The 26,827-nt window shown below is 41.8% G+C and overlaps 1 protein-coding gene across 2 annotated transcripts in view; it reads right to left on the bottom strand.

The window, feature by feature from the left end:
• znf704 (zinc finger protein 704) overlaps window positions 1-26,827 on the bottom strand; it is a 47,011-nt gene that overhangs the window by 4,264 nt on the left and 15,920 nt on the right. For both annotated transcript variants that reach the window (XM_041053208.1, XM_041053209.1), the window contains exons 3-8: window positions 6,011-6,114; window positions 4,180-4,457; window positions 2,023-2,123; window positions 1,385-1,679; window positions 621-755; window positions 416-507 (exon numbers count right to left, since the gene is read on the bottom strand). In XM_041053208.1, the coding sequence (XP_040909142.1) occupies window positions 416-507; window positions 621-755; window positions 1,385-1,679; window positions 2,023-2,123; window positions 4,180-4,457; window positions 6,011-6,114 (1,005 nt within the window). The remainder of the gene's footprint in view (window positions 1-415; window positions 508-620; window positions 756-1,384; window positions 1,680-2,022; window positions 2,124-4,179; window positions 4,458-6,010; window positions 6,115-26,827) is intronic.

The raw sequence follows: 26,827 nt of genomic DNA, 5'->3' as shown, positions 1-26,827 counted from the left end.
TGTTTGTAACCATGAGCTGTTTGGCTGTAGACTTATATTTAATGGACGGATATAAGAGAGGTGTCAAACTTCTCAAACTGACCACGCATAGTTGTCAAAATGTCCCACAGGAACGTATTTTATGTAGTAAATAAGACACCGTCTATAACAGCTTCGTCCCTTATTGAAGTGGATTAAGCAAATCAGAGACTGAACTGAGCTGACTAATCATGACTCCTAAGAGTCATTGACCTATTTTGTAAGAGTCAATGTTCCATTTTTCATCTTTCACCACATGATTTTCACTGGTTGAGATCTAATCTAAGCAGAAAATCATATTAGATGCTTCGGCCTTAATTTGCGTTGTTTCTTTGTGATATTTGAGCTGTGCTTTCCATTAATTTGGTCTCTAATTAAAAATACTAAGGTCCAGTACCTGAGGGCAGTGGTGGCTCTGGGAGGAGAGGAGAGGACAGCGATGGTCTGGGAGCGCTGGTCACCAAATCCCTGGCTTTTACTGGGAGACACCTGCACAGAGAGGACAGAACTGTGATCATGAAAATCCAAAGGAGCGATAAGTGTGCAGCTGACAAGGCAGACAGTAAATGTGTGGTCTTGCATGTGCATTAAAGTTTGCTCACGGAGTTCCCAGTGAAAGTGACGGGTGGTGACTGCCAGGAGATGCTAAAGCTGGAGCTGTTGGTGGGAGTGAAGCTGGTGGAGGCTGAGCCGGCTGAGTTACTGCTGCTGGTCGGGATGGAGACTGGAGCCGTGGCCTGAAGGCGAAGGTCAAAGGTCAAAATGGCATTATTATCTGCTTCTAAGCTACTGGAACAATAGCCGTGAAACAGCTTTCTGCTATTGCTCCAAATCAGCTTTTTACTTCACAAAGTCCTGATTTCTAAACGTTATCCTGCCTTTTCATGTGTTTTTCTTTGATGCTTGGTTTGCTGTACTGTCTGCATCGCATTTAAATTTCACTACTTTGAGCTACACTTTTTTTCTTTTAATGAAAACTGCAGACTCACAGATTAATATTAACTTGAACTTTAGGTTAAAATTGATGGATTGGGTCATTATTCCACATGCAATTAATCGCTCAGACCTGCTGCTATGTGCTGATACACCACAACTGTTAGCACAGCTGCTAACGGGAGCGAGGGACCACACGTCGCTGTGACATCATTCGTTTTTTTGTAAACACTGTGACACATAACCTGGATAATGAGGATGCTGTTAGTAATGTGTGAGAGACAATGTGTGCGTTTTGTGTGTAGATAAGTGTGAAGTGTGAATATTGATCCACAAGAGTGCACTGATCTTTGATCTTCATGTTGAGTTTGAGCGTGTGTGTTGCAAGCTGATCCCAATCAGTGTAAGTGTGTGTACATGTGCCCACCCTCACCTGGTAGGCGTGGTCCGTGTGGATGAGGTAGAGAGCGCTGGGCGCCGAGCGGCTGAGCGGGGTGGTGCCGCCAGCGTGAGGCTCCTTGGTGTCAGAGGGCTGCGGGGGTCTCTGGGAGTCCGACAGCTGGCTGAGAGGAGGGAGAGGAGAGGGGGAAGGAGGAGGGGGGGAGAGGACGGAGGGCGACACGGGGGACAGGCTGCTGAGACCGTCGGCCACCGAGTCTGTGTTGAGCTTGATCTCCGTGTAGTAGAAGTCCTCCTCGCCGTCGCTGCAGTCTGAGTCACAGCTACGCCTGAAAACAGAAATAAAGAGTACAGATAAGGATGGATGATGGACAGAAAAGAAAAGACAGACAGAAAAACAGGCAAGAAACAAGTTTCCCTGTGAATGCAGATTACTTTATATACACACAAAGCAAAATGTGGCCATGCAGTTGATCAGAGTAGGACAGAGGGGCCTTTAGTTTGACTCAAAGTCAGTATAAATGTGTAATCCATCTGATATCACGGTCCTCCACCTTCCTCGGGAACTGTGGCAGTGGCAATAATCCATTAACCATTAACCTGCTGTTTTGACAGTGAAGATGGTTGAAAGAGGTCAGAGAGCACGGTAGCTAAGGTGTGTTTGTGCCTTACCCCAGGTGGATGGTGCGGATGTGTCTCTGGATGCCTGCAGCAGTACTCAGCACCTTGCCACAGTTCTTCCACAGGCACTTGAACATCACCTTCATGGAGTTCTGCAGGAAACACACAACAGACAGGCAGACAGCAGCTGCAGTCAGAAAGCACAGGAGCTGGTAAATGTTTCCACGTTAACAGAAAAAGATGGTGACACCTCTGTATTAATTAAAGGAATTATTATCTATCAGTATTGTTTTTACTATAAATCTATGTGTAAATCTGAAGCCAGCAGTGAATGAATATCTATACCACTGCTGTCAACCTTCATCCCATCAGTAAAGAATTTGTTCTACCAGTTTGGTTGATGATATCTTCGCAGCATACTGTCTGCAATTCAATGAAACATGCTCCTTCATCTTTTCTATGGTTTGAATGAGCTAAACGGACACGCAGCTTTACTCTAGCATCCTTATATGGAGCTGTTCTGAACACACTTTTAACTAAGAGCTGAGCAAGTCCAAATAACAGTACATTTTTCTCTGGTTGCGAGCTGGCAATGCTCCTGTATCCTTTATCCGTCTACTGTAATTACACCATCGGCCTCCCAGAGAGACTGTCCATTGTTTTTCATGGAGTGAAAAGCCCTGTGAGCTTTCCCTCTGCCCTCCCGCTCCCCCGCTCTGAGTCATTATAAATGGTCTTATAGGCCTGTCTATCAAACTATTGTTGAGGGGGCTGATTTAAAATTTGACAAGATGTTTTTTTTTTTTCCCCTCCTCCTTGCAGAAACGCACGCACACACAACAATCATCTGTCCTCTGTGCATTGTTTTGTCTTTGGGTAACAAAAGCATGTTTTGTGTGTGTGCGTGTGTGTTAAAAAAAAGCATTTCATAGTTAATTAAATGGGGAGCTCCAAATGGTATTGTCTTGCCAAGAGAGAAGCGAGAGCACAAGAAGAGTATGTAGATTTCATGTGAAACCTTGGCATTGCAAATATCGTGTGTGTCTTTCTGTGAGTCAGCTACATTGTTATCCAAGCTCAGAAACAGAAACTGTTTTGTCTTCATGTACGCTCCATTCTCGCTTCCTTTTTCCTGTAATTCTTGTTAGTCCGCCTTTAATTCTTCATCCCTAACCTTCCTTTCTCGTCTGTTTTCCCTCGTAATGTCTCTCTCTCCCTCTCCCTGCCCTCCTTTGTGATAAGTCCCCAATTAATACAGTACTGTGTGCCAATGTGGAGCTCACCCAAGAGCCTTTATTGATTTTTAGAGGAGCCATGAAGCCGGCATGTTTGCTGTAGCAGGTATTAAAATCATTACTGTGGTTGTGGGGTGGCTGCATGTGAAGGCTGAGAAGTAATTATGAAGGGCAAATGTCTGGGGAGGACACACACACACATACATACACATACAGAGTGAGGGGAGAAAACACAGGAGAGTGTGGGGAAGAAAGTGGGGAAGAAAAAAGTGGTGGGGGGGGGGGGGTTGGGGGAGTCACAGGAGGGAGAGATGGATGATACTGACAGCAAATGACAAACTAGCGCTGATAAGGAGAGAGAGACAAAGATAGAAGGGGAGAGAGAGCGCAAAGCAGTATACATCTGAATAATAAATAATAAGTGACACTGAGCTGTGGATGTGATGAGTTGTCAGTGGTGTTTAGAAATGAGGCGAAATGATGAGTAAGAAGGAAAGAGTGTACAGTAAGTAAGTATAATATGTGTGTGTGCTGTGCTTATAACATCTGTCTAGCAAAGACATAACTACCACAGCAGCAAAAGCCTGTGTGTCCCTTCCTGTCCCATTTTCATCTCTGCCTGTCACTCAGTCAGAGCCTAAACTGCATCCATAACCTCACTGGTTAATATCACAGCGTGTTGGAGAAGGAAATCACCCAGCTCATGTAAATCTGACAGCATCTCAAAGATAAGGTTCTCACCTTTTTTTTTATTGAGACATCTGCCTGTTATCAGGAGAACTGCTGCAGGTCTCTTTAAACCCCTTTAACATGTGAATCTATGAGAGTTCCACACTGTAATAAAGGACATTTTTACAGTCCTGCCGCAGTGTTTCTGTGATTTTCATTCTACTGCTATTCCCATTCATAAACACAGTCTGCATGAAAACAGCCTTTCAAGCCTTTTAACTCAGATATGTTCTACAGTATTCACCTTGCGCTTGCGAGGGATGGGCTCATCGAAGAGCAGGCTGCTGCCGTCCTGTTCATCCAGGCTGGGGTCTTCAGGCCCCGCGGGCCCGGGCCCCACACCACCCAGGCTGGGCACTCGGAACGGCTTGAAGCTGTCGGCGGAGAGTGGTGGGGAAGGTGTGGAAGGGTTGGACTGGTCGCTGGGGGCAGACCAGCTCCAGTAGCCTCCTGAAGAGCTGTTGCTAGATGGGGTGAAGGGTCCCGCTGAGCCATTGTCCTTCCACGAACCACTTAGGCCCTCTAAGAAGGCAGAGGTGCAGAGAGTAGGCAGGGATGAGGAAAGAGAAAGTTTTTTTTAATTTAACCAGGTTAATCCCACTGATACTAGCAACCACTTTTTCAAGAGAGGCCTGTCCAATACAACGCCAGACACACAAATAAAACAAGTGAGGAAGAAAGACAGAACGTGAGAGTAAAGCTAACAATAAATCCAACTTCTTCAGCCATATAGATGTTACAACCACAGCAAAATGTGCGGAGGTTCCTCTGTCAATTGGTTGTAGTTCAAGACTTTCAATTAAGTTCACACAGATTTATTTGTGCCTAACACAAAGGAGCCTCACAGCACTGCTGCTGCCTGTGACACATTAAAAAAGAGTGAGGTTACTTTCCTGTTCCGTGATTCCACGGAGACACTTCCAAGGTCTTGTTTTGGTAGATCAAAGAAACGTTTCTTTTGAATATCAGCTACAAAAAGCATTTTACTTTGTGAAGACGGAGGCTGGGGGGAAACTTTGGGCAGAGTGTGTGTGTGTATAAGTGTGAGTTTGTTTGGTTTAGTGGGGCTGCTTCTTAGTGGGGTGCCTCTCCTCTCAGACTTGCTTCTTTCTTTTCTTCAGCACACAGTTTTACATAAAAGAGGAAGTGGCTCACCAACAACAAAACTGCTGATATGTGTTTGGTTTTGAAGCACATAAAAGCTAATATTATGACTGAATGACATGCTAAAGATATTATGATAAGCACTTTTTAAAGACAGGAAAGCATCTTTAGATAAAACTTATATGTAACTTCTTTAAAATATTATATGGCCAAATGTGAGAAGGAAAAAAAAAGTCAACCACTGAGCTTGGCTTGAAAATCTGATTGTGCACTATGCATGAGAACCCGCTGTGTGTACTGATGTAAATGCACATTGTATGATCTCCAACATGTGTACGTGGGTGTGACATCTGTATGACTAGATCAAGATAAGACTGTACACTTGGTATTTAAAATCTACTTTGTGCATGTGTGCGTGATGTTTGTGATGTACATTTAACATCTGACCGTGTGTGTGTGTGTGTGTGTTTGTGTGTGTGTGTGTGACTGTGATAACACGTGCATGGTGGTTCGAGGGTTGGCTACATGTCTGCTTGGTTGAATGGACAGCTGGTTGGTTACACAGACTATCTAAGTGGTTGCATGTGATTGCAGTTACAGGGCACTTTGGATTTCCGCCACCGCGTTGAGTGGCAGAGATCCAAACTCATTGTGCGTTTTCTGTGGATTTGCAGAACTCATTGATGAGAGAATCTACAGCACAGCAGGTGGCAGTAATTTATCAACCTAAGCTTCCACATGCATTCACAAGATAACCACCCAGAGGAAACGAAAAGTCAGTGTATGGCAGAATGTATAAACGACTAGCTTAGGATGAGCTACTTTTTTTTTGTTTTATACAATTTCTGCTTTAGTATGATGGAAATGAGAGAATGATGCATCAAAGCTAAAGACTCATTGGAATCTGTGAAGTTTAAAGAGTACTGTGTCAAAACCCACTTAATCAGTCATTTAGCTCTTTTAATACTCACCGCTGACTTTGACAGGTGGACTCCTGACCAGTGGGCTGGTGGAGAGACTGGTCAGCACCATGGCAGCTGTCACCTTGTCCATGTCCACTTCCTCCTCCGACCGTCTGTAACAACAAAAAAGAAAAAGAGGAGAACTTTACTGAGCATCTTCTGCTACCACGATAGTAATATACAATAAGGAAGACTTTAACCCTTCTCATAAAAAAAAACTAAATTGACTTTCAGATGAAAAAGCTCAAGGCTGTTGAACATAAAGTGTGCAGCTCAAAAACATAGAACATAGTGAGCGTGTGTCCTGTTCCCTTAGCCAGACGATTTCAGAGAAAAGTCAGGTCTTCTGATTTCAAACTCACTCAGCTTTTTATACTGGGGCAGTGACTACAACACAATCTTTACATTTAAGTGTTTGGGTTTTTTTTTGTTTTGGTCCTTTGTGAGCAACTGATGCAATCAACCAGACACAGAGGCTGAAATGCTACTGTACAAAATAAATAAATAAATGTAAACACATCTAAAACTAGACTAGACCGAAGTGGGCCTTGTATCTGATCTGTAAAGCCAGCGTGATAAACATCAGCTCACTGTAAAGCTGCACAGTACACACACTAGCCAATCCATATGATAGACTGTTCCCACACACCACATGCGTATTTGTCTCTTCTAATTGGCGCACACTGGAAGACAGGCGTCTTAATCCTCTCGCATGTATTCCTCTGAGAGAGCCAATCCCTGTGATCAAAGGGATGTCAATAGCTTTATTACTGACAGTATACCTATGGTACATGCTCACTATTAACGCAAGAAGCAATGTGTGTGTGTGTGTTTTGTCCCTGTGCAAGCAAGACTTTGATGGTGTGTGGAAGCCAAATGATCAAAGTCAATTCTATTACAATGATGAAATCTCCAGCAGTCTCGGAAAAAAACATGACATCAGCCATCACCAGGTGTCCCAGTCACTGAGATCAAATAGGAGGTTAGACTGCATCTTAATTGGTAAACATACAGTACAGGCAACAAACTGTTGAAATAAACAACCCCTCTTACTTTCCCTGTACCTGTCAAACAACAAATAAATACCCAGTTAGCAGTGAGACAGCAGAGGACAGAGAGACAGACAAACAGATAGATAGAGTCACAAAAATACTGAGGTAGGTAAATAACAAGTAAAGGCTAAATTAACTAAAAAAAGTATTTCAATATTAATAATAAACAAAGAAAATAGAGACGATAGTCTAAGAGATACACCCATAGCTATACTATACAAGTTGACAGATACATAGCAGCAAAAAAAGATCATAATAATCTGATATATAATAGATGCCGTACATAAAATTATAAATAAAAATTCCAGGTGAACAGTCTGTCCTCTATAAGGAAAAACTATTGCAGAGGAGTCCCTCCTCTGACAAAGAAGATAATTACAGTGCAAAGTGACGGCAGCTGGCAGGAATGGCTTCCTGTAGTGTTCCTCGTCACAGTGGAGCTGAACAAGTCTCCTGCTGAAAGTGCTCCGCTGTTGGACCAGCAGGCCATGGAGGGAATACAACATGTTCTCAGTGAAGTTCAGCAGTTTGTGCAGTGTCCTCCTCTCTGCAACCAACTTCAAAGGCTCAGGAGACGTCCCCAGCGCAGACCCGGCCTCCCTGATCAGTTTGTTCATGCCACTGGCTCTGATGCTGCAGCCCCAGGAGACTGCAGCAAAGAATCTTGCAGTGGTCACAACACACTGGTAAAAGATCTTCAGCATCTTGCTGCACACACTAAAGGACCTGAGCTTCCTCAAGACGTAGAGGCTGCTCTGTCCCCTCCTGCAGACATTTAGCTCTGCTCAGGTTTCCATGAGCCTGATTCCCCTTTGCCTTGAAACCTGTGAACTTTTTCATACCGGACCACACATCCATCATGTTGTTTTGCAGAAGCTTGTTTTCCAGCTTCCTCCTGTGGGCATTGTTGTTCTCCCTCAGCCTCACTTTCAGTTCCCTATGTGTGCTCTGCAGTAGGTCTCTGTCCCTGAAGGCTCTCTTCTTCCTGTTCAGCAGCTCCTTCAGGTCGCAGGTGATCCAGGGTTTGCTTTTGGGGAAACACTGCACACTCCTGGTGGGGACAGCGTTGTCCACAAAGAATTTTATGTACTGTGTTATGCAGTCTATCACAGGGCCTGATGTCTCCATGGGGCTCACCGATTACATTCCAGTCTGTGCCTCTAAACATCCCTACACAGTGTCATTAGCGTCCTGTGACCCACTCCTCATAGAGAATTAGTTCTACAAAAACAGTGAGATGAGGAGATTGAGTATGAAGACTGAATATGAAGTAATAGTAAGCGGTAGCACGAAAACACACGGGCAATCACAAGATATAAACAGAAACTGTTGGATTTACTGCTGGATGAACATCAGTCTAAATGCACTGTAAGACAGTTCAGTGACAAATGTCACATTAAAATAAAATAAAATAAATCAAAAACCAGGAAAAGTGCTCATAAAAGTGACCACAATGCCAAGGACCACAGCATCTGACAGCACTGCAGAAGACTTCGACTGCAACCACTAAACACACTACATCTGTGTTGTGAGGTAGAAAAAAAATACAGCCTATGACAGCATGTCTGGCGCTTGCAAAAAAAAAGAAAAAACACATGCAGAAGGTTAAAAGCAAAGAGGACCTAATTAAATTAATATTGAACTACTCAGTCACGTTGCATTTCACTGGCTGGTGCAACATCTAAAGCATGATGGTAAGCTAGGAGGCTGATGAAGATACAGGAGACATGTAATGACTCTGACTGACCCTTTCACCGGGGCAACAATATACACTCCAACAAGGACACGATCCAAAACATACTGTAGAACCAAAACCAACAGCAGAGAGGCTTAAGAACAACAGTGAGAAACTTGTTGAGTGGCCCAGTCAAAACCCAGACGTGACTCCCAATATTTATTTTTACAATGACTTTCAGGAACAGATGCTCTGCGAGTTTAAGCAAATCTAGAAAAAAACTGAAAGAAAATTCTAAATTCCAGATGTGCAAGACTAACACAGATGAATTTAAGATGACTTAGAAGACTCAAAGTTTTTCAAACCCAAATTAGTGACTCAAAGGAGTTAATACCAGCTTAAATTTTTTTCTGTGTAGATTGAAAAAAAACCCAAAAAACTCTGAAGTGTTCACTGTGAGTTAACTTCGATCCATCCCACTCTGAGTTGAATCAAGATACGTCTATGTGTTGATACCAAGACCAAACATGTTCTATTATGGGATTAGACAGTAGAAAAGCACAGGGAAGCAATCTCACTGCAAAATCTGAATTATATACAGTTTTTTTTTAATTCAAAAGACCCAGATATTTTTTAGTAGTTATTAATTGTTTGCACCATAACGATCCAAGAGCTGAAATGCTCAAATAGCCAGCTGCCTGTCAGAAAACTGATATGACCTTTACTGGGGAAGAAGGGGTTAATGTTACTCATTGGCCTCTTTACTGCCCAGAACACCATGGGTGCCTCATCTCCACCATACACACAAGTCTTTATGTTTCTGTGTAGCCCCACACTAACTTGTGATGGTGTTGTGGACCATAGTGGAACTGTGAGTGTCTCCAGATGCAGTCATGACCTTATTTTTGGCTGCTCGTGCCTGGCGAGGGCTGAGGGCCTGTGTTAGAAACTACGAGTCAAAGAAGCTAAAAGAGCTAAAGGGGATTTCCAGAGCTCTCTTCTGAATGTGCACAGACTTTTTATTTTTTTAATGTCTCAGTTTCATTAAATTGACTCAGAGCGCTGTGGACAATTTTGACAAAAACGTGTACTTCACCAAATACACCAATTTAATGCATTAGTCAATTTTCACAAACATAAGACATGTGGGTCTGTAATTTTTAAAATAATGAGCTTTCTAGTTAATTTTGTTTTCTATAAACTTGCTAATAATATATGTTACAACTGACCTCAAGATACTTTATCTATTAAAAAAACATGGAATATTTTTATAGCCAAAAGTAAGTAGCATATTTTTGTTTTTAATTAATTTAATGTGTAGCAGAACAGTCTAATACAAGCTGGATAATGTTAACTAGAAATACTACTAGAACTGCAGATAAAACCACAAAACACTCGTTGTAACATACCGACAAAATTATGTAATAACTGACTCAAATTCTGTGAGTCTGTGATCAGAGGGATTTAGCATGAGAGGGCTATCAGTATTCGTTTTGTTTGGACACAAGAATACTAACTTTGAGCTGTAGTTAAAAGTTATGGACAGACACTTGGGTATAAATGACTGTTTCAAAATTAATGTGAGGGGCATTAAAGGTCCGTTTACCTCACAGGCAAAACGGAGAAGAGAAGGAAAGTGTGTTAGCTAACAAAGAAAGAGCCTCAGTCTCCATTAGCTGATGTCTAATTTATGACCCTTTCCACTGTTGAATATGATGTCATTACAGCCTCCACATAAATCAAGAAATGAAGCTGCACACACAACTGCCACTTTTACCCGTAACCCCCCATCCTAAGTCGCCGTAAAACCACTTCCTGGTCACCTTGGGAGGCCATCATGTGACTGTAGATATTATCTCCATGGCGACGGTGACAGACAATAATTAGCGGGTACTTTGTCTATCCTGAAATATGAAAGAGAGTAAATCTCAGGAAAACACATTAGGAGGAACAATAATTAAGATGTGATGTATGAGAGAGAGAGAGAAAGAGAGAGAAGGACGGGGGATTTCCCAAATCGCATTTGTCATTAGTGCTCTTATCAAACTTAGTTTCCGTCCAAGTGCTTATTATGGCTATAATTAACACAAACTGAGAATGTGTGTGTATGTGTCTTAGAAGGAGACACATTAGAACGCATGATGCATTTGACACAGGAGTATGTGGTGGGATGGTTAATGGATTGGTAAGTGAATTCTGATAAATTAGTTTTTGTGTGTGTGTGTGTTTTAATATTCTTACTTCACTAACTTGCAGTAAAACGTCTTCCCGTATGTGACCCCTGAGGCTTCCTAAAAGGAACATTATCGTGGATGTATAGCTTCATCAACAGAAAACTAGAGAGAAAGTAAAGAGCTTATTTACTAATGCAGATTACATGAAATGGATCCATGTAATTTTATCTTGCTGCTGGCTATTCATAAATGCAAGATGAATTTATCTCCAGGGTTCAAACACCCATATCACTGTAGATGCTTTTAATGCTGTTAATGCTTTTATGCCAAATGCCAAAGCTTTATAAATGGCACTGAATTGATATGTGTTCTATTCAGGTAGCCAAACAATATGAATTATCTTCATTTATTACTATATTTATGGAATTATGTGTATCTGACTTACACATGCATTTACAGTGAATTGTATCACTGTCCACCAGACAAAACTGCCATTATGAAATAATTTCACAGGTACATACGGGGCCACATTTTATTTTGAAGGTGCAATATCATTGCACGTTGTTTTCTTCCTTCTTAAAAACATGCACACTTAGTTAAATATTTAAAAGCTCTTATTGGCAACTAGGAAAATGGGTTTTTAATTAAAAACAGAAAGACAAATACAAAAGATAAGACAATTAGGTCTGCAACTAACGATTATTTTGATTGCTGATGAATCTGCGTAATATGTTATGGATTAATCGACTTAATTATTTTGGCCTGTAAAATGTCAGGAAAGAGTAATGTTTTCAGATGACTTGTTTTGTTCTGTTTACTATCAAATAAGACCAAGAAAACGAGCGAATACACTACCTGACGCCAAAGAATGTTTGGCAGGCTTGCTTTTCAAATGACTATAAATGATTTACTGATTATAAAATAGTAGCAAATAAATTTTCTGTCATTTGATTTACCAACTACAAATTGTTCAGCTCTATTTTCAGCTCAAAAAACAATCCATTAAAGTAGCCAATACACATGACTTCCTATTTTCACATTTTTTAGCTAATTATACCAGTACTCAGGTAGGTACAGTGTTGTTAAAATGAGGTTGCCAAACTTCTTGAACCATTAAGGTGTAATCTCTCCCACACAGGTACAACAAAACTAAAAAGAAGGTTGCACAGACATTAATCAAGCACAGTCACACCCACAGGGTCTGCACACCAGGTTTAATCATAGCAAAACCAATGAAAAACACCTGTGTGAGTGGAACAAGGGTGTTTGCTGCCTTTAAACTGCATTTGCATTTTGGAGTTAATGTGGCTTTATATGTTTAATGTCACTTCCCTTTTTAATTTTTTGTCTTAAAATGTCAATGCCAGATGTAAACAAGAATTTTGTATAAACAAACTCTTTATAACCAGCTGGCTCACAAATGCAAAGATGAGCACTGTTAGATTTGAAACTAGCTCAGTGCAAGCTGACGCTGCTGACACGAGCATAAGAGCACCTAAAACAGAACAGAAACTGGGCAAGTAGAAGAAAAAAAGTTGATTCTGGTCATTTGTCATTGAACCATCCAAGAGCTACTGGATCTCTCAAAGGAAAAAAAGAGATATGTAGATCCTTGGCTTTTGAAAAAAATCATGAACACATGTTGAAAATGACTGAAATTACAAACTAAAAGAGTTAAAATTAGAAGCAGGGATGAGTTGAGATTCACCCCATGAGGGTACGGAGATACAATTAAAACAACAGCTCCCTCTTCAGGGGTTTTGATGAGCTTGGTGGGAGATATGGCTGTTTGCCAATATGCCAAGAGGGTGTGTGTGCGGCAAATGCTAGAACTTGTACTTCCCTAGACAGATGTGCCAACTCATTATTTAAGGAATCTCAGGTGAATTGAGCAAAACAAAGGGCCTGCATAGGAAACAGAAAGACGGGAGGCAGGACAATGTGAGTGTGTGCGTATATGTGTCTGAGGCGGAGTCGCCAGCACTGTGGGGGACAGGCAGTGTCTAGTTTCAAGCAAAACACTGGCCAGGGAGAGAGCGACAATAACAGGGGTTCATGTTACCGTGGACATCTTAGTTTGACAGGTAGATAGAAATCAATGAAATGTGGGTCTGGCTTTTGTTTTTCAGGTTTAATTTGATGTTCAGAACAAAAAAACAAGGTGTCGCAACTACTTCTGTCCAGAGTCAACAAAATTAACCCAGGTCACATTCTTCACAAGCCCAGATACAACACAGTTTATGTTTCACATATAGCCAAAGTGCAAGCCAGTGTTCAAAATCTTTTTAACAAACTCCCTTTCCAAAATCCTTCAGACTAAATGGGCCAAGGTCAGTCTGCACACACACAAACAAGCACCAACCCCTGGTACTTTCTATGTCACCCGAAAACTATCAATCAATTCTAATGAAGGCAGCTGGAAGGTGTGGTGGGTTACAGGAATTCCCCTGAAACACAGGCCAGCACTGCCAAGCACACCCCTCACTCCTACACTCCTTCGTCCTCTCTCTCCTCTTCCTCCCTTCACCCCCGCTGGACTGACTTTAAACTCCTGCTGCCTCTCTCTCTCTCTCTCAGCCTCGCTCACTTTATCTCCCACACTTTGAGCCTCCTCGATGTTTTTTGCCACAGATCACACTGTGAGAAAAGTAAGTGGACAAGAAAGACAGCAAGAAGGAGTGTGTGTGTGTGTGTGTGTGTATGTGTGTGTGTGTGTATGCCTGTTTCTGTTTGGGTAGGCCTGTCTCTTTGATCATGGGCGGTGCAGAGAGGTCTACTTGTTTATTACAGCCACTGAACTATGACGCCTATTTCCTCCTCAATAAGCTCCTATAAATCAGAAAGCTCCTACTCAAGCATGTGTTTATCTGATCTCTCACACACATACACACACACACACACACACACACAGATGACATCAAAACCACAAAAGGAATCTGCATATGACATGGGGCTAACATGCATGAAGGGCACAGCTTTTGATTGGCAGATGTGTACGAAGGGACACACAGGAATTTGACATGCTTGTGTGCATCATTCAGGCTCTAGAGACATTACAGATAACAGTCCTTTGTTGGAAAACGCACATCCCAAAAAACAGCATTTCCATAAAACCTGAGACATATACAAAGGGGCACATTAGACGCATTGTGTCGTCTATTCAATTTCCTGTGACAGGTACTGCGCCGGTTGCTATGCGCATGAGGTGTGTGTGTGTGTGTGTGTGTGTGTGAAGTCTAGGCCTGCACCTATGACACACATGAGGGGTGTATGTGAGGTTTGGACAGGTGCTCCCAACAGCTGCAGGCTGATGTTTGCCTTATTGTAAAACCAAGCACATGGCTTATGAGAAAGATCCATTTTTATGGACGCAACAGGAGTTTTACAATGCATGGAGGGGATATCCAAAATAAATAATCCTGCTTTGGTGTCGACTGTTGGTTTTATTAACCAAATCCTTATTTATACACTGAGAATATAACAACCAGCCGACTGCTGTTGGTGTATATACTGGTAAAGATGCCAGTAAACACACACTGCCGATATAACGTTTTGGGCAAGCAACCTTTATCAGTTACTTCACACAGCAAATTACAACAAATGTGTATTTATGTATGCACAACCATGCACTCACAGAAGCAGTCAGAAAGTCAACTTTTTTTTTTTTTTTTTTTTTTTTAACTTTTATTCAAAAACTAAACAACTACTGACGCATTTAATTTGAAGCACTGCTGTGCAAAACTTCAGCTTTGACTTTCTGTAACTGCTTTAGAGTTGGAAACTAGTTACTGTTTGATGATGTAATTCTCAGTGTTTAAGTACTTTTCTTATTTTACTTTGAAGTGTTGTAGTCTTCTAGTCTATCAACTTTACAAAGGGAATCCGAGTTACAATAAAATGTAGAAGTTAAGATGGAACTGGAATCAAAATGTTAAACTTTCACCCATATGTACACACTCACATTGGTTTTTCAGTTTCTGAACCGCACATCTGTTCTGGAGGCCACACAAACACACGCACGTGCGTGCACGCTCACACACAAACACACACATATATAATCAAAGGACCAAGTCATCTTCCTAGCCATAACAACATATGCACTGGCCTGGCAGCCAGCTCCTTGAAATAGGAGCCACGGGCATCATTCCCTGCACACAGACTCTGCCTCAGCTCTTGGAGCAGCAGTGCCAAACCTACATCTGATTCACTGTAACTCGAGCTTTACAGTGAACTGCAGCCCAGATCACAGTTTCTCCACTGCTGAAAAAAAATCACCCCCATTTTCTTAACGTCAAGATACCCTCATTCAAAGTTGATATATTGTTTATAAATCACTACAGAAACGTTCAAGAAGAAACTGGTTTTAAGTTACAACACTTAATGGAACTCCAGGAGTAAAAGGTGGAGCATTATCTAACCAGAAACAAAGCTATCCCCTGAGTAGGGAATCGATTTTACAATAATTTAATAATTGTCTTGTTTATTGGAAAAACATGATGAAAAGCAATTGTCAGACATAACTGGAGCAGAATACGTTTTCTTTTGGGGTGAAATTTCTCTTTAACCTTATAACAAAGACCACACACTGACTCAGGCTGGGAGTTTAAGTCCCTATAACAATGCCTCGCTGAAACTGGTATTTGCCTCAGTTAAAAAATACCATGACTTGAATTTCATGTTACTTTTTATTAGTCATATTTAGTCATGGCTGTGTAGTATAAGATTTCTCATTAATCTAAAATGTCTCTGAAAATTCTAAAGATAGTCACATGGTTGTTGGGCTGACATTCCTACAGATATGATTAAGGAGTTGATTAATGAAAAAAAGTAATCTCGCATATGATTTCGTTCCAAAACAGTAAGCTGCTATGGCTACTTAGGATGAAAAATGTGCTTCTCAGTTTTCTGTCTCTCATGTGTCTGACAGAACAGATACTCCTCTATTTTAATCAATCCAGCTGTCTACACAGGGTAACAGCTCGTGTTTTACTTTATTTTCATGTTTCAAATGTATTTTCCTGCGTTTTACGAGTGCAGCTCCAGTTAGTGTGTATTGGGCTCTTTGCGCTTCCAAACACAGATGACCTACAACCCAATGCTGTGCCTGAACACTTCCTGTGTAGACACACACGGAGCACCCGAGCTAATGCCGCTGCTGCTCATGCTACACCATCTGTGTAGCATATCACCTATAGTTTTAACAATGCAGATTAACATGGCCTTAACTACAAAAACTAGAAAATTAGATAAGCTGGCTTCTTGCTGTCTTCTGTGCTTTCTGGAGAAAAAAAAAGACAGCAGAGGTTCAGAAGATGTCTGTGTGGCAGAGCTACTAGAAATCACTTTCATTAGTGAAGAGAAGGCAATGAAGACATTATTATGAGTGGTTGCTGACTTTCAAAGCGTTCAAGATCAAAGGCAGAAACAGGACTGCGTTCAAGAAGTTGCTTTGTACGATTAATATCAATCAAACCCAAGAAGTGCAGGCTATTGTGCAGATATTACAAAATACAAAGCAGACGGATTTTCCTTAATAAACTCTCAAGAGGAAGAGAAGTGTTGAGGGGAACGTGAAAAATCGAATGGTTTGGGGCCTTTTCTCATCTTATTGTTTTTCTTCTAAAGTTCAAATTGTCATTTTTGTGTGTGATCAATTTGTATTTCCTGAACAACATACATGTGACACCCTCCCAGCCCCCCACCTACACCACTACTACTAACCAACTAATGCCTGTAAAAGCCAAGAAAATCCCACACTCAAGCTACTTTAATGCACTGAATGGAAAATGACTAATTGAATGTATCAGGCTGGCTGCGTATAGATTAGAGTAGATGATGAAGTCATTAAGACTCAACAATATTATTGCTGAGAGCCACACCGTGTCTAATCATTGGCATTTGCTTGCAGGTAATTAGCTGATTACATATTAGCATGTTTTAGCTCTCTCTTGCTCTCTGTCCTCCAAACACAAACCAACACTAACACACAAAGTCACACACGCACACTTTCGTAAAGGATCCAGAGCTAAATACAGAAACCTTTTACACATGAGTAAGCCACAGTACGTGCAGATGGAAACAGACACACACTGTTTCCTCGTTCCCCATTTTTTTTTTTAAACAACAAACCCAGTCTCAGACAGACACACACTTCTTAGTGAACGCCCTCTGGTAAGAGCAAAACAAGGCGTGGCGTAAATTAGCTGGGCATGGAGCCAAATACCCTCTGTGTGTACATGTGTGTGTTACTTCCTCATGTGTCTGCAGACAGACAGTTACAGCTGCACAGTGGCTGCACTGAAATATTTCCCGATGAACAGGGCACATTTTTATCTACACGTCCATCCGTGTTTGATTTTCCTTTGTCCTTTTCTGTCTCTAATGCACGAAGAGCGGATGAGATGCACTTCATGCTGTAAATGGATAAACAAGTCGACACTGACCTGCTGACACACACAGCCTCTCTCTCTCTCACACACACAGAATTTTCTCAGGGTACGATTCATTACAGGTACAGTAGCGTGTTTATCTGTCCGTATTCCTTCACTTTGTTTTGAAGTAAAGCAGATCTTCAATATGACAGAAAGCGCTGGGGAAAAAAAAACAACCTCCCTCCTTTGTGTTGTTCTTTAGCCTAGTTATCTATCTAAGCACCACGCAGCTGTAAGACTGTGCATACATACATACATTCATGCATACACGCACACAGACAGGGACAAGACTTTCACTCATACACACATTAAATTGGAAATTAGATCACACATGCAAACAGAGAAACATGCACAAGCTGGAAACTAACACTTTCACTTAGATGTAACAACTAAACAAATGCACAGATAAATGTGGTGAAAAAAAGCCCTCAGGCTATTTATTTCATTTTTTACAGCATAAACGTAACATTTTCATCATCATCATCATCATCTGGACCAAACTGTGTATTAGAGCTGCACTGAAACACAATAAAGTCTATGGGACTTAAAAATGACTTATTAAAAACATGGGAAGGATATTTCTACGTCACTCATTGTCAGTTAATAATCTACACAAGCACCTTCTATATAGGGTGATTTTTTCATAACTACTACAAATGCAAAGTAGCAATTAGCCACAACAAATGCAATAAATCTATGCAACAAAAAGATTTGAACCCATTTCTTAAGTTGTGACTGTATTTCCTAACCCAGGGAGCCAGAAATTACTTGCTCTTGCTTTCTTGGTACAACACAGCAAAACTATTACTACATGATTCTGCATGAAAATGTAAAATAATAGACTTTAACATCAATAGGTAAATAAAACTGAAAATACATTTTTAAACTTTGATTGAAAGCTGATGTATGGTATGGTAATACTTTAAAGGCACAAACTTGTGGTAAGCAGCAGCGTGTCCCTGTTGAATAAATTGACTCCAGGCTTGTGAACGATGAACTAAGTGCCATAAAATCTGTCAATATTATTTTTCAGTTTCCACTTCTCCTTTCACTTTTCTCATAAGAATCAAATGAAGGGCACAAAAAAGGTGCTCAACAATGGGGGGGGTGGCGTTGTTGGATGACCTTTGAACTTGAAGGTAAACATGTCACAACAAAGGCGAACCACACTGGGGGTAGCGACACATAAATGGTTCGGATGCAGGGACGGTAAAGTGTATGAAAGACCACGGTCTTCAGGTAGTGCGTGTATGTGTTCATATAGGAAAAGGGCCTCAGGGTAGAGAACCAGGATTTCAGTGAAGTAAATGTGTGTGTGTCAAGTTGATGTATATAAGTCCTGATTTCTTCTCATTTCACATCCACAAAGACAGAGTTAACCCCTTGAGCGACAGAGATAAGGGGAAATAATCATCAGCTCTCTCCGCTACTCTTTACCTTTTCATGTGCCTTTTGATTGACACACAGACCCCCACACACCCACACACTTCAGTAGTGTGCCCTAGATTTGCACTATAGGTTAGGGCTCTTACATATATCGTACCCTTTTGGCTTGGGGTGAACACAAACACACACTTAGCTGTTGTGCCCTAGATTGGTGCTATAGCTTGGAGGTCCCACTTACGTGCCAGCCTTTGGGCAAGACAAACAGACATGCACGCACGCACGCACGCACACACACACACAACTAACAGGGTTCCTCTTTATCAAATATAACAGCAGCAGGTGCAGAGAATAGCAAGTGGAAAACAGACTTGAGGGCTGCTAAACAATTGATGCAGAGATGATGGTCAGTCAGGTAGATGAGATAATTAAAACAAATTTAATTACACATTCATTCACTCTTGAACTGTCAGAAGTGATTGTTCTTGGTATATTTCTTCACAGCTCCCAGTACTAAGGCCACTGTTTCCTGTGTCCCCACAAACCTGTGCCTTGTGTTTGAAATACTGATTATACGATTCTATGTATGATTATTTCTTTATATCTTAACGCCAGCAGTCATAATCACTGCTTTTGATCAAGATACAGGCCCAGCTGTTTCTGCACTGGTATGTTTTGGTATATTTTTTGTATTTACCTCTTGTGTCTTGATGCGCTGAACTAATCCCCTGTGACAGTGCTATCGTTGCATCTCAGCCTGCTTTCCTCAGAACAGAATCTACACTTGAATCAAATAAGCACATTGACAAACAAGTTAGAGGATTCTGTGAGACATGAACAACAAATACAGGCTTGTCTTCTCTTTAAAGGCAAAACCGCAGCGCCTAAATGCACATCAGCAGCTCTAAAAAGCAGTGATGTGGATGTGTTTTCTATCTGAACTTGTGCACTTAGAAATCAAACAGTCTGATGTCTGAATTACCAACCACCCTACAAACAAAAACTCAAAACCAACCACATGGGGTGTCCTTATACCAAGGACTCTCTACCTTACCTTATCTAATAAAAGCAAAAAAAAGCCCCCAAAACACAACCACATAAGAACAACAAAACGGCAGTCGATAATGTCACAAAAACAAAACTGTACAGGACAAACCCTGAGGTCCTACACCAAAAATAGATTCTCATATTCCAAAGATAGAAAGGTAACAGTTAATGTAATAGGTGTAATGATGGAGACACATTTAAAATGCAAAGCATGATGGCGAGGGAGACTGAAGAAGAAAGAAGGCTAGGAGGTGGAAGGAGGGATAACCCAGCTTGACACACAGACATACCCACACACAGAGGCATACACAGACACACACACACAGACACACACACACACACACACACACACACACACACACACACACACACACACACACACACACACACACACACACACACACACACACACACACACACACACACACACACACACACACACACACACACCAAGTGATGGGCTTTCCCTGAATTGATGTTGCTGTATGCCCTAATGAGCAGAGGGAATACACAGGATCTCACTGAACACATGCCGGCAAGTGTGAGTGTATATGAATGTGTGCGAGAAAGCGAGTGGGGGGGTGGGGATGGAGTCAGTGGTGAGGGGGTCGCCCGCTGAAGCGAACAAAGGCATCAGCTATGAGAGTCATGACGACCTTTAGAGCGGTTAGCTGGTAAATATTCTCTCTCTATCCCCCACCCTTCCTTTCCTCTCTTCCCCTCTCTTGCTCCCTATGTCCCCTCTACCCCTCATCTCCTTCACCTGTCTTTCTCCATCCCAGACCTCCCTTTCTCTCTCATGTTGGATCAACACTGTCCATCCATATGATGCAGTGTTGGAGTAAACAAAAGAAAATGGCTCGAGGAACGGAGTATCTGCGCAGTGGATGCCTTTATCTCTGCGTCTTTGTTCTGCTCTTTTCCCCTTCGGCTTAGTGTAGCATTATTATTTGTGTTATAGCATAACTGGCCCAAAACGAGGCCTAACTTCTGCATCATTATTGATCTCAATCACAATGGCACAAGACAAGTGACAAGGAAACTTCAGAATCAAAGCAAACTATGTATACTTGAATTTGGAGTTCATGTTTTTACACAAAATTGTTTAAAACATTGTATACGCAATATTTTAGCAGCGAAAGACTCTTGCAATCAATACTTAATATAAAACATAAAACTGTTGAATTGGAACTCAGATATCCAGTGGTGCACTGGAAACTTAATTAAAGGAACAGTTTGACACATGAGAGTTTGAGGAGAGGACTTATACCACTCTCATATCTGTTCAGAAAACATGACGGTACCACCTGCAGCTGGTTAGCTTAGCTTAGCACAAAGACTAGAAAACGGGGGAGACAGCTAGCTTCACTCAAAAGGTGACAGAATCTGCATACAAAGCATCTTTTTGAGATACTTTTTAAGCATTTTATACGCAAAATTACACATTCCACATTTCCCACTTTCCCTTTTTTCCCCCTTTCATCCTTCAAGGATTGGGGAAACCCGCTCCTCCTCATCAGTGTGTTTGTGTGTTCGTTACAGTATTTAGCGCAAGTGTGGTGGTGCTAATGGAGGTCGTAAGGGCAACACGAGTTGGCCCCGAATGCTCCTTTCTCCCCACCTGCCCTCTGGACACGCACACATACAACCTGCCAATAAGTGCCATAAACCACACAGACATAAACACACACAAGTACCCTTTTACTACCGCTGAGCTTGATTATAAACACCTTGGCTGTAACCACAGCAGACATAGACAGACACACACCCACACTTCCATGCACACCTCCAGCTTGCACCTCCAGCCCCTCAGCTCCCAAGAGAGCGATACACACACACACTGGAGGAAGGGGCCTCTTTCCCAATTACACCTCAAAGGAGGGGGTAGCTGTGTGTGTGTAAGTGTGCATGTGAGTGTGTGTGTGTGTTTGCTGAAGGTGCTCATAAATGCCCCGGAGATTGAGCTGATGGAGAGCATAATAAAAGGCCTATCAGCTGGTCCAATCGCCTCACACAGCCTCCAGGCAGGACAAAGGATCTGCCCGCCACTTCAACATTTACCTAAAGGCCTTTTACTTACACCCCTCCCCCTTTTATTCTCTCCCCTTCTCAGTCTTCCTCTCTTCCGTTTACCCTCTATTTGTGCGATTGTTAACCTCTAAATGCCCAGAAAAAGTTAACTGAGAATGGTTTTCTGCCCGTCTTGCCCTCCTTGACACTCACAGTTAGAAATATTCACACCTACAATTACAGTCTTCAAATGCTGTAGCCACTGTGCAGCTGAAATGAAGAAGCAGCAAGTGAATACTTTGCTCATAGGCAACTTAATAGTTGTTAGAAAAGGACAGAAAGAATCACCCTTTAGCACTCAGATGATCAATACAAACTACTAGAGTGTTTGAATGACCTTTCCGTCAAGTCTTTGTTTGGCAATGGAAACAGAGCTAAAGAGAAAAAAATGACAGACAGAAAGGGGGAGAAGGAGAGAGAGAGAAAGAGGGGAAGGGTGTGTTTTTGGGGGAAGGTCTCCATCAGGCGAGCATCTACTCTGATTAATTTACTACTGTGTGGTATGAGGATGTGACACCGAGCGTGAAGAGACAGATACGCCAAAAAAAAAAAAAAAAAACAGAAAGAGAGCCCGCCCCTTCCCTCTCAACCATGTCAACAAGTCCACACAAAGATTCCTCTGCTACATTATCCCATACAGATGAATCCATACAAGGCAAATGCTCACATTTCTCAAGGCAACTGCAAAAAAGCAATTTCTGCACATTTATATGAACTTTTAAATTAACACTTCCCTAGTTATCCTTCCATAACAACAAGAGTACAGCGTAAAATAAGCAGCTTTGACAGCTTTGATACTTTGCGTATTGGTTATACAATGACCCTGCTAAACGTTCAGTTTAATGTCATGGATAGAGACAGGCATACTGCTGTATTTGCAACTTCAATCACAAAAAACACACGAACATTTTAATTAATAAGGACCATGAAACATAGTCACTATCAATTCTCGTATGAAGGGCACTGTCTTCAACTGCCTGAGCTTTTCTTTGTGTAAATTCTGGGATCATTTCTAGGACAACATAATGCCTCCTATGAAGCAAGCCCTCGGATAATTAAGGCTGCCTGTACGCTGCCTAGCGGGATGTGCTGCATCAAATGCGAAACTTAGGGCAAAGAGGAACAAAGAACTCACTGCTCATGGGGCTTTTTGATACAAGTACAGGACAACAGTCAAGGCAACAATTTACATACATTTTTTTTTCCAACTCAGAGCATTGGCTAGTGAAACCAAGTTTAGCAATACACCCTAACTGTTAACTGCGGGTGGGGGACACAAAACTGTAATCATGAAAAGTGTTGACAGTGAAAATTACCCTTTGTCTAAAAGAATCAAAAACAGGGGTGTTAAAGAAGGAAGAACGTCCCCAACTGTGCTACACATACTACTGTATACACACCTGTAATTCAAAACATAATACGGCACAAAAGAACAGACAGGGGTACTGCATGCTGACAGAAACAGCACGTTTCATAAGAATCAATAGGTTCCACAAACAAATACAAATGCTTCACATTACAGATGCATTATTGATTATTCTTTATTGTGTGGGACATCAGCATTTTTCAAAGCACAGCCTGTGCCTTGGTTTGCAGAGTGATGTCAAGCTACAAAAGAAGATTTTGTAAATGTGCCTCCAATTAATAAACAAAGCAACAAAACAGTAAACTACACAAAGTAAAACCCTCAGGCTAATAAATATGTCTCCTGAGCTGAACTCCCACCACCTGTGTGTGTGTGTCAGTATGCCACGCACGTCTTCAGTGCTAATGCTCTGAGCAGCCACAGGCAAGGCAACGAATTGATGGACAGTTTCAGCCACCTACGTGCCGATTGTCACTCCGCATTAGGGTCAACGCTGCGCGCCTTAGTTTACAACAGCTTGCATTCTAAACGTAAACAAAAACATGACAAACTTGGAGCATAAACAACATGAAACACAACTGAGTCAAGGATGCGTCCTCGCTGTCTATCAGTCTGTCTGTGATAGCACAATCAGTCGTAAATGTGTGACTGTGCACCCATCATTAATCATTAACCCTTCCTGCGGGGGTTAACTGCAAATGATTGGCATATTAGCATACATAATTAGAAATATGCATGTATGGGTGTGTTTTGAGGGTATAGAATCTGTATGCATGTTCAGTACACCGCATGGTAATTTCTGTTTATATTATTAATTACAGCTATTTTCTATATAACTAGCATTACCCTTGTGGAAACAGCCAACTGGAAGCAATTAGACAGTAGTGAAATCTGTGGAGTGAGCAGGCAGAATTCCAATTTTGGGAATGCACCAGTGCCAAAATTCGACACAGTTGTTTGTCAGACAAACAACTTGTATTCGCCTCACTGTGGCTGTCGCTACAGATTTCATATGCTAGTGTAAGTTAGCCACACTGCCTCTTCTACAATGCCAGCACAGAGCTCAGCAGTGGGCTAACATCTCTCTCTGTCAGTCAGAGGAAAAACACAGTCATACACACACACACACACACACACAAAGCAGGCACCGGAGAGAGGAGACAAAGAAAGAGAGGGAGGGCTAGAGTGTGGGAGGGTGGGAGAGACACAGATCATGGGGGAACGAAGGGGGAAATGAGCGGGAAAACAGAGATGGAGAACGCAAGACAGAATAGAGCGAGTCAGGGGAGGTGAAAGCAGGAGGAGCAGAAAGAAAGAGAGAAAGGTGGAAAACAACAATGGAAAGCTCATCCAGCCATCTGGGTAAAGGGGTACGATGAAAGAGAGACGGAGGGAATCAAAAAAAGAAAGGGTGGGGAATGGACAGTGAGAGGGAAAAGTGTACTGTAAGTGGGAGAAAGTGAGACAAAAGGTTGAGGAAAGAAAGGGAGAGAGGGAAGAAGAGGAGGAATTTTTTTCCAGTTTCCTCTTTGTTTTAGCGACAAACAGTGAGATGTTATCTTTTATGACAGCAAGGCAAAGATTCAACCTAGAAAAAAACATTTACATCTCATCCAATACAATATGTGACATTGGCCATTAAATCTGACTTTTTTTCCCCAGTACTGGAACACATATGGCAAAGAGCTACATACAATCTTAATATTATTTTGACATGTACAATACATTAGATAAAAATATACTATACAGCTGTATTCAGATTAGAGAAGATGTGGCTTAAAAAAAACATGCAACATGGCAGAAGTCAGCCGAAGATATAAAAACAATGTGTTCTTTGAAATAAACTCTTAGTGGATGAAAGGTGTGTGTGGTTAGAGCTAAGTAAAGGAGTATTTTACTCAACTCTCCAACCCTCCGACAAAGACCCACTACAGAGCAGCTGAAGGAAGCACCCATGTTTACATAGATGTCAATGGGAGGTCATGAATTATGCATGCTATATGGAGGAGTATGGCCGTGCAACACGGTTTGTTTGTGTGTATGTCTGTGCATTTAATGTTTGAGGACCTAAACTCCTTAACTGTGTGTGTGTGTGTGTCTAATAGGGGAGTTATGTTTCCCTCCATCAAGGCTGTGAGCCTCAAACGCTTGCAAGAGAGAAAATAAGAGAGGGATCTTTAAGAGAGAGAGAGTGTGTGTGAGAGAGAGAGAAGCCCCTGGTAAACACATCCATTTTCAGCTCATAGTGAGGTAATGCTGCCAAAGCTACCACGATCCCCACACACATACAAATACACACTCAGGCACACGTGCAAAACTACACACAAGTTCTGCAGGCAGTCCTCTAGTTTGGCAGAACATCGGAGTCCCACCCGACCCAAACCCCTGAAATGATTGCACACACACACAGTCCCGCTCACATGGGAGTCAAGTTCGGCATGTGGAACCCAAATCAAAACAATAACAACCTCGTCTGCAGATGCTGGTGGCTCACGTGACCAAAGCCACTGGCTCCCATTGTTTACAGGGAGGGACGGGAGAGAAGGAGGTGATAAGTCTGTAGTTTGGGCAAACTGCTGCCTTGTTGATATTAAGAGCTGATGGTGGTTGTAGTGTGTGCGTGTTGAGGAAAACAGGAGATGGTCTGAACAACTTCTCCCAATGGGGGATGAGGGGGCAACTGTACCAGCTGTCTTCTGAATTTCAACACCACGCTGGACATGTACACTCACAGACACCCACACACTATATTAACCCCAAAGCTAAAAGTGCCACAGCTGAATGTTTAGCCCCTTACAAGCTGTTCTGTACAGTGACAGGGGACAACCTGAAGATAAGCAGAACAGTGAAAAACTAACCTTTACCTTCAGGGGGTTGTGTGTGTGTGTGTGAGTGTGTGTGTGTGTGTGTGTGTCATAACTGGCTGCCAGCTTGCAGGTGAAGCTAGTGAAGCTAATGATAAATGTCTTTGAAGAACAAAGGACGGCAGAGGGAGAGAGACAAAGAGAAAGTGAGTGTGAGTAAAAGACAGAGAGAATATTACACAGAGCCCCTACAGAGAAAAGATACAACAATTGAAGCTTTATCTTATTTGAAAGGTTGGGTGGTTGTGTGGCAAGGGCCAATTATGATTTGGTACACGTGTGAAGCAGCTGGGGTCCACCATTTAAAGTTTGACGATTTCAGCAGCACAAAGGGAGGTCATTATACATTTCCTGGCTTTAAAATGTTGATTTCTGAGGGAAAGTCAAAGGGATCAAAGCAACAATAATAGAGAATAACCAGAAATTAAAAGTTGAAAACAGTTTGCAGGGAACTGGAAAAAAACACATCAGGGATCAAAAGATTGTGATGAGATGAGAGGAGTATGTTTCAAATTTTAAAAACATGAAGCTATCTGCTTCAATACAGTTTAAGTCCACCTGCAAGTCTCCCGTTCACAGTTCCAATTTAAGGAAGGATAAAATAGGAAATAGCTGCCATATCTTGTCTCTCTTTGTTAGGCTCTACTGTATGTATATGTGGCCAAGTGTGTGAGCTGGAAACCCAACAGGTGATGGATTACCTTTTAAATTTTCTTTTGGAAGTGCCTAGTGGGTTATTTACAGTTCTGGTCTGTTGCCTACTT

This window comes from Toxotes jaculatrix, chromosome 13 (genome assembly GCF_017976425.1).
Source record: "Toxotes jaculatrix isolate fToxJac2 chromosome 13, fToxJac2.pri, whole genome shotgun sequence".
Classification (NCBI taxonomy): Eukaryota; Metazoa; Chordata; class Actinopteri; family Toxotidae; genus Toxotes; species Toxotes jaculatrix.
This window is presented reverse-complemented; position numbering and strand designations above follow the sequence as displayed.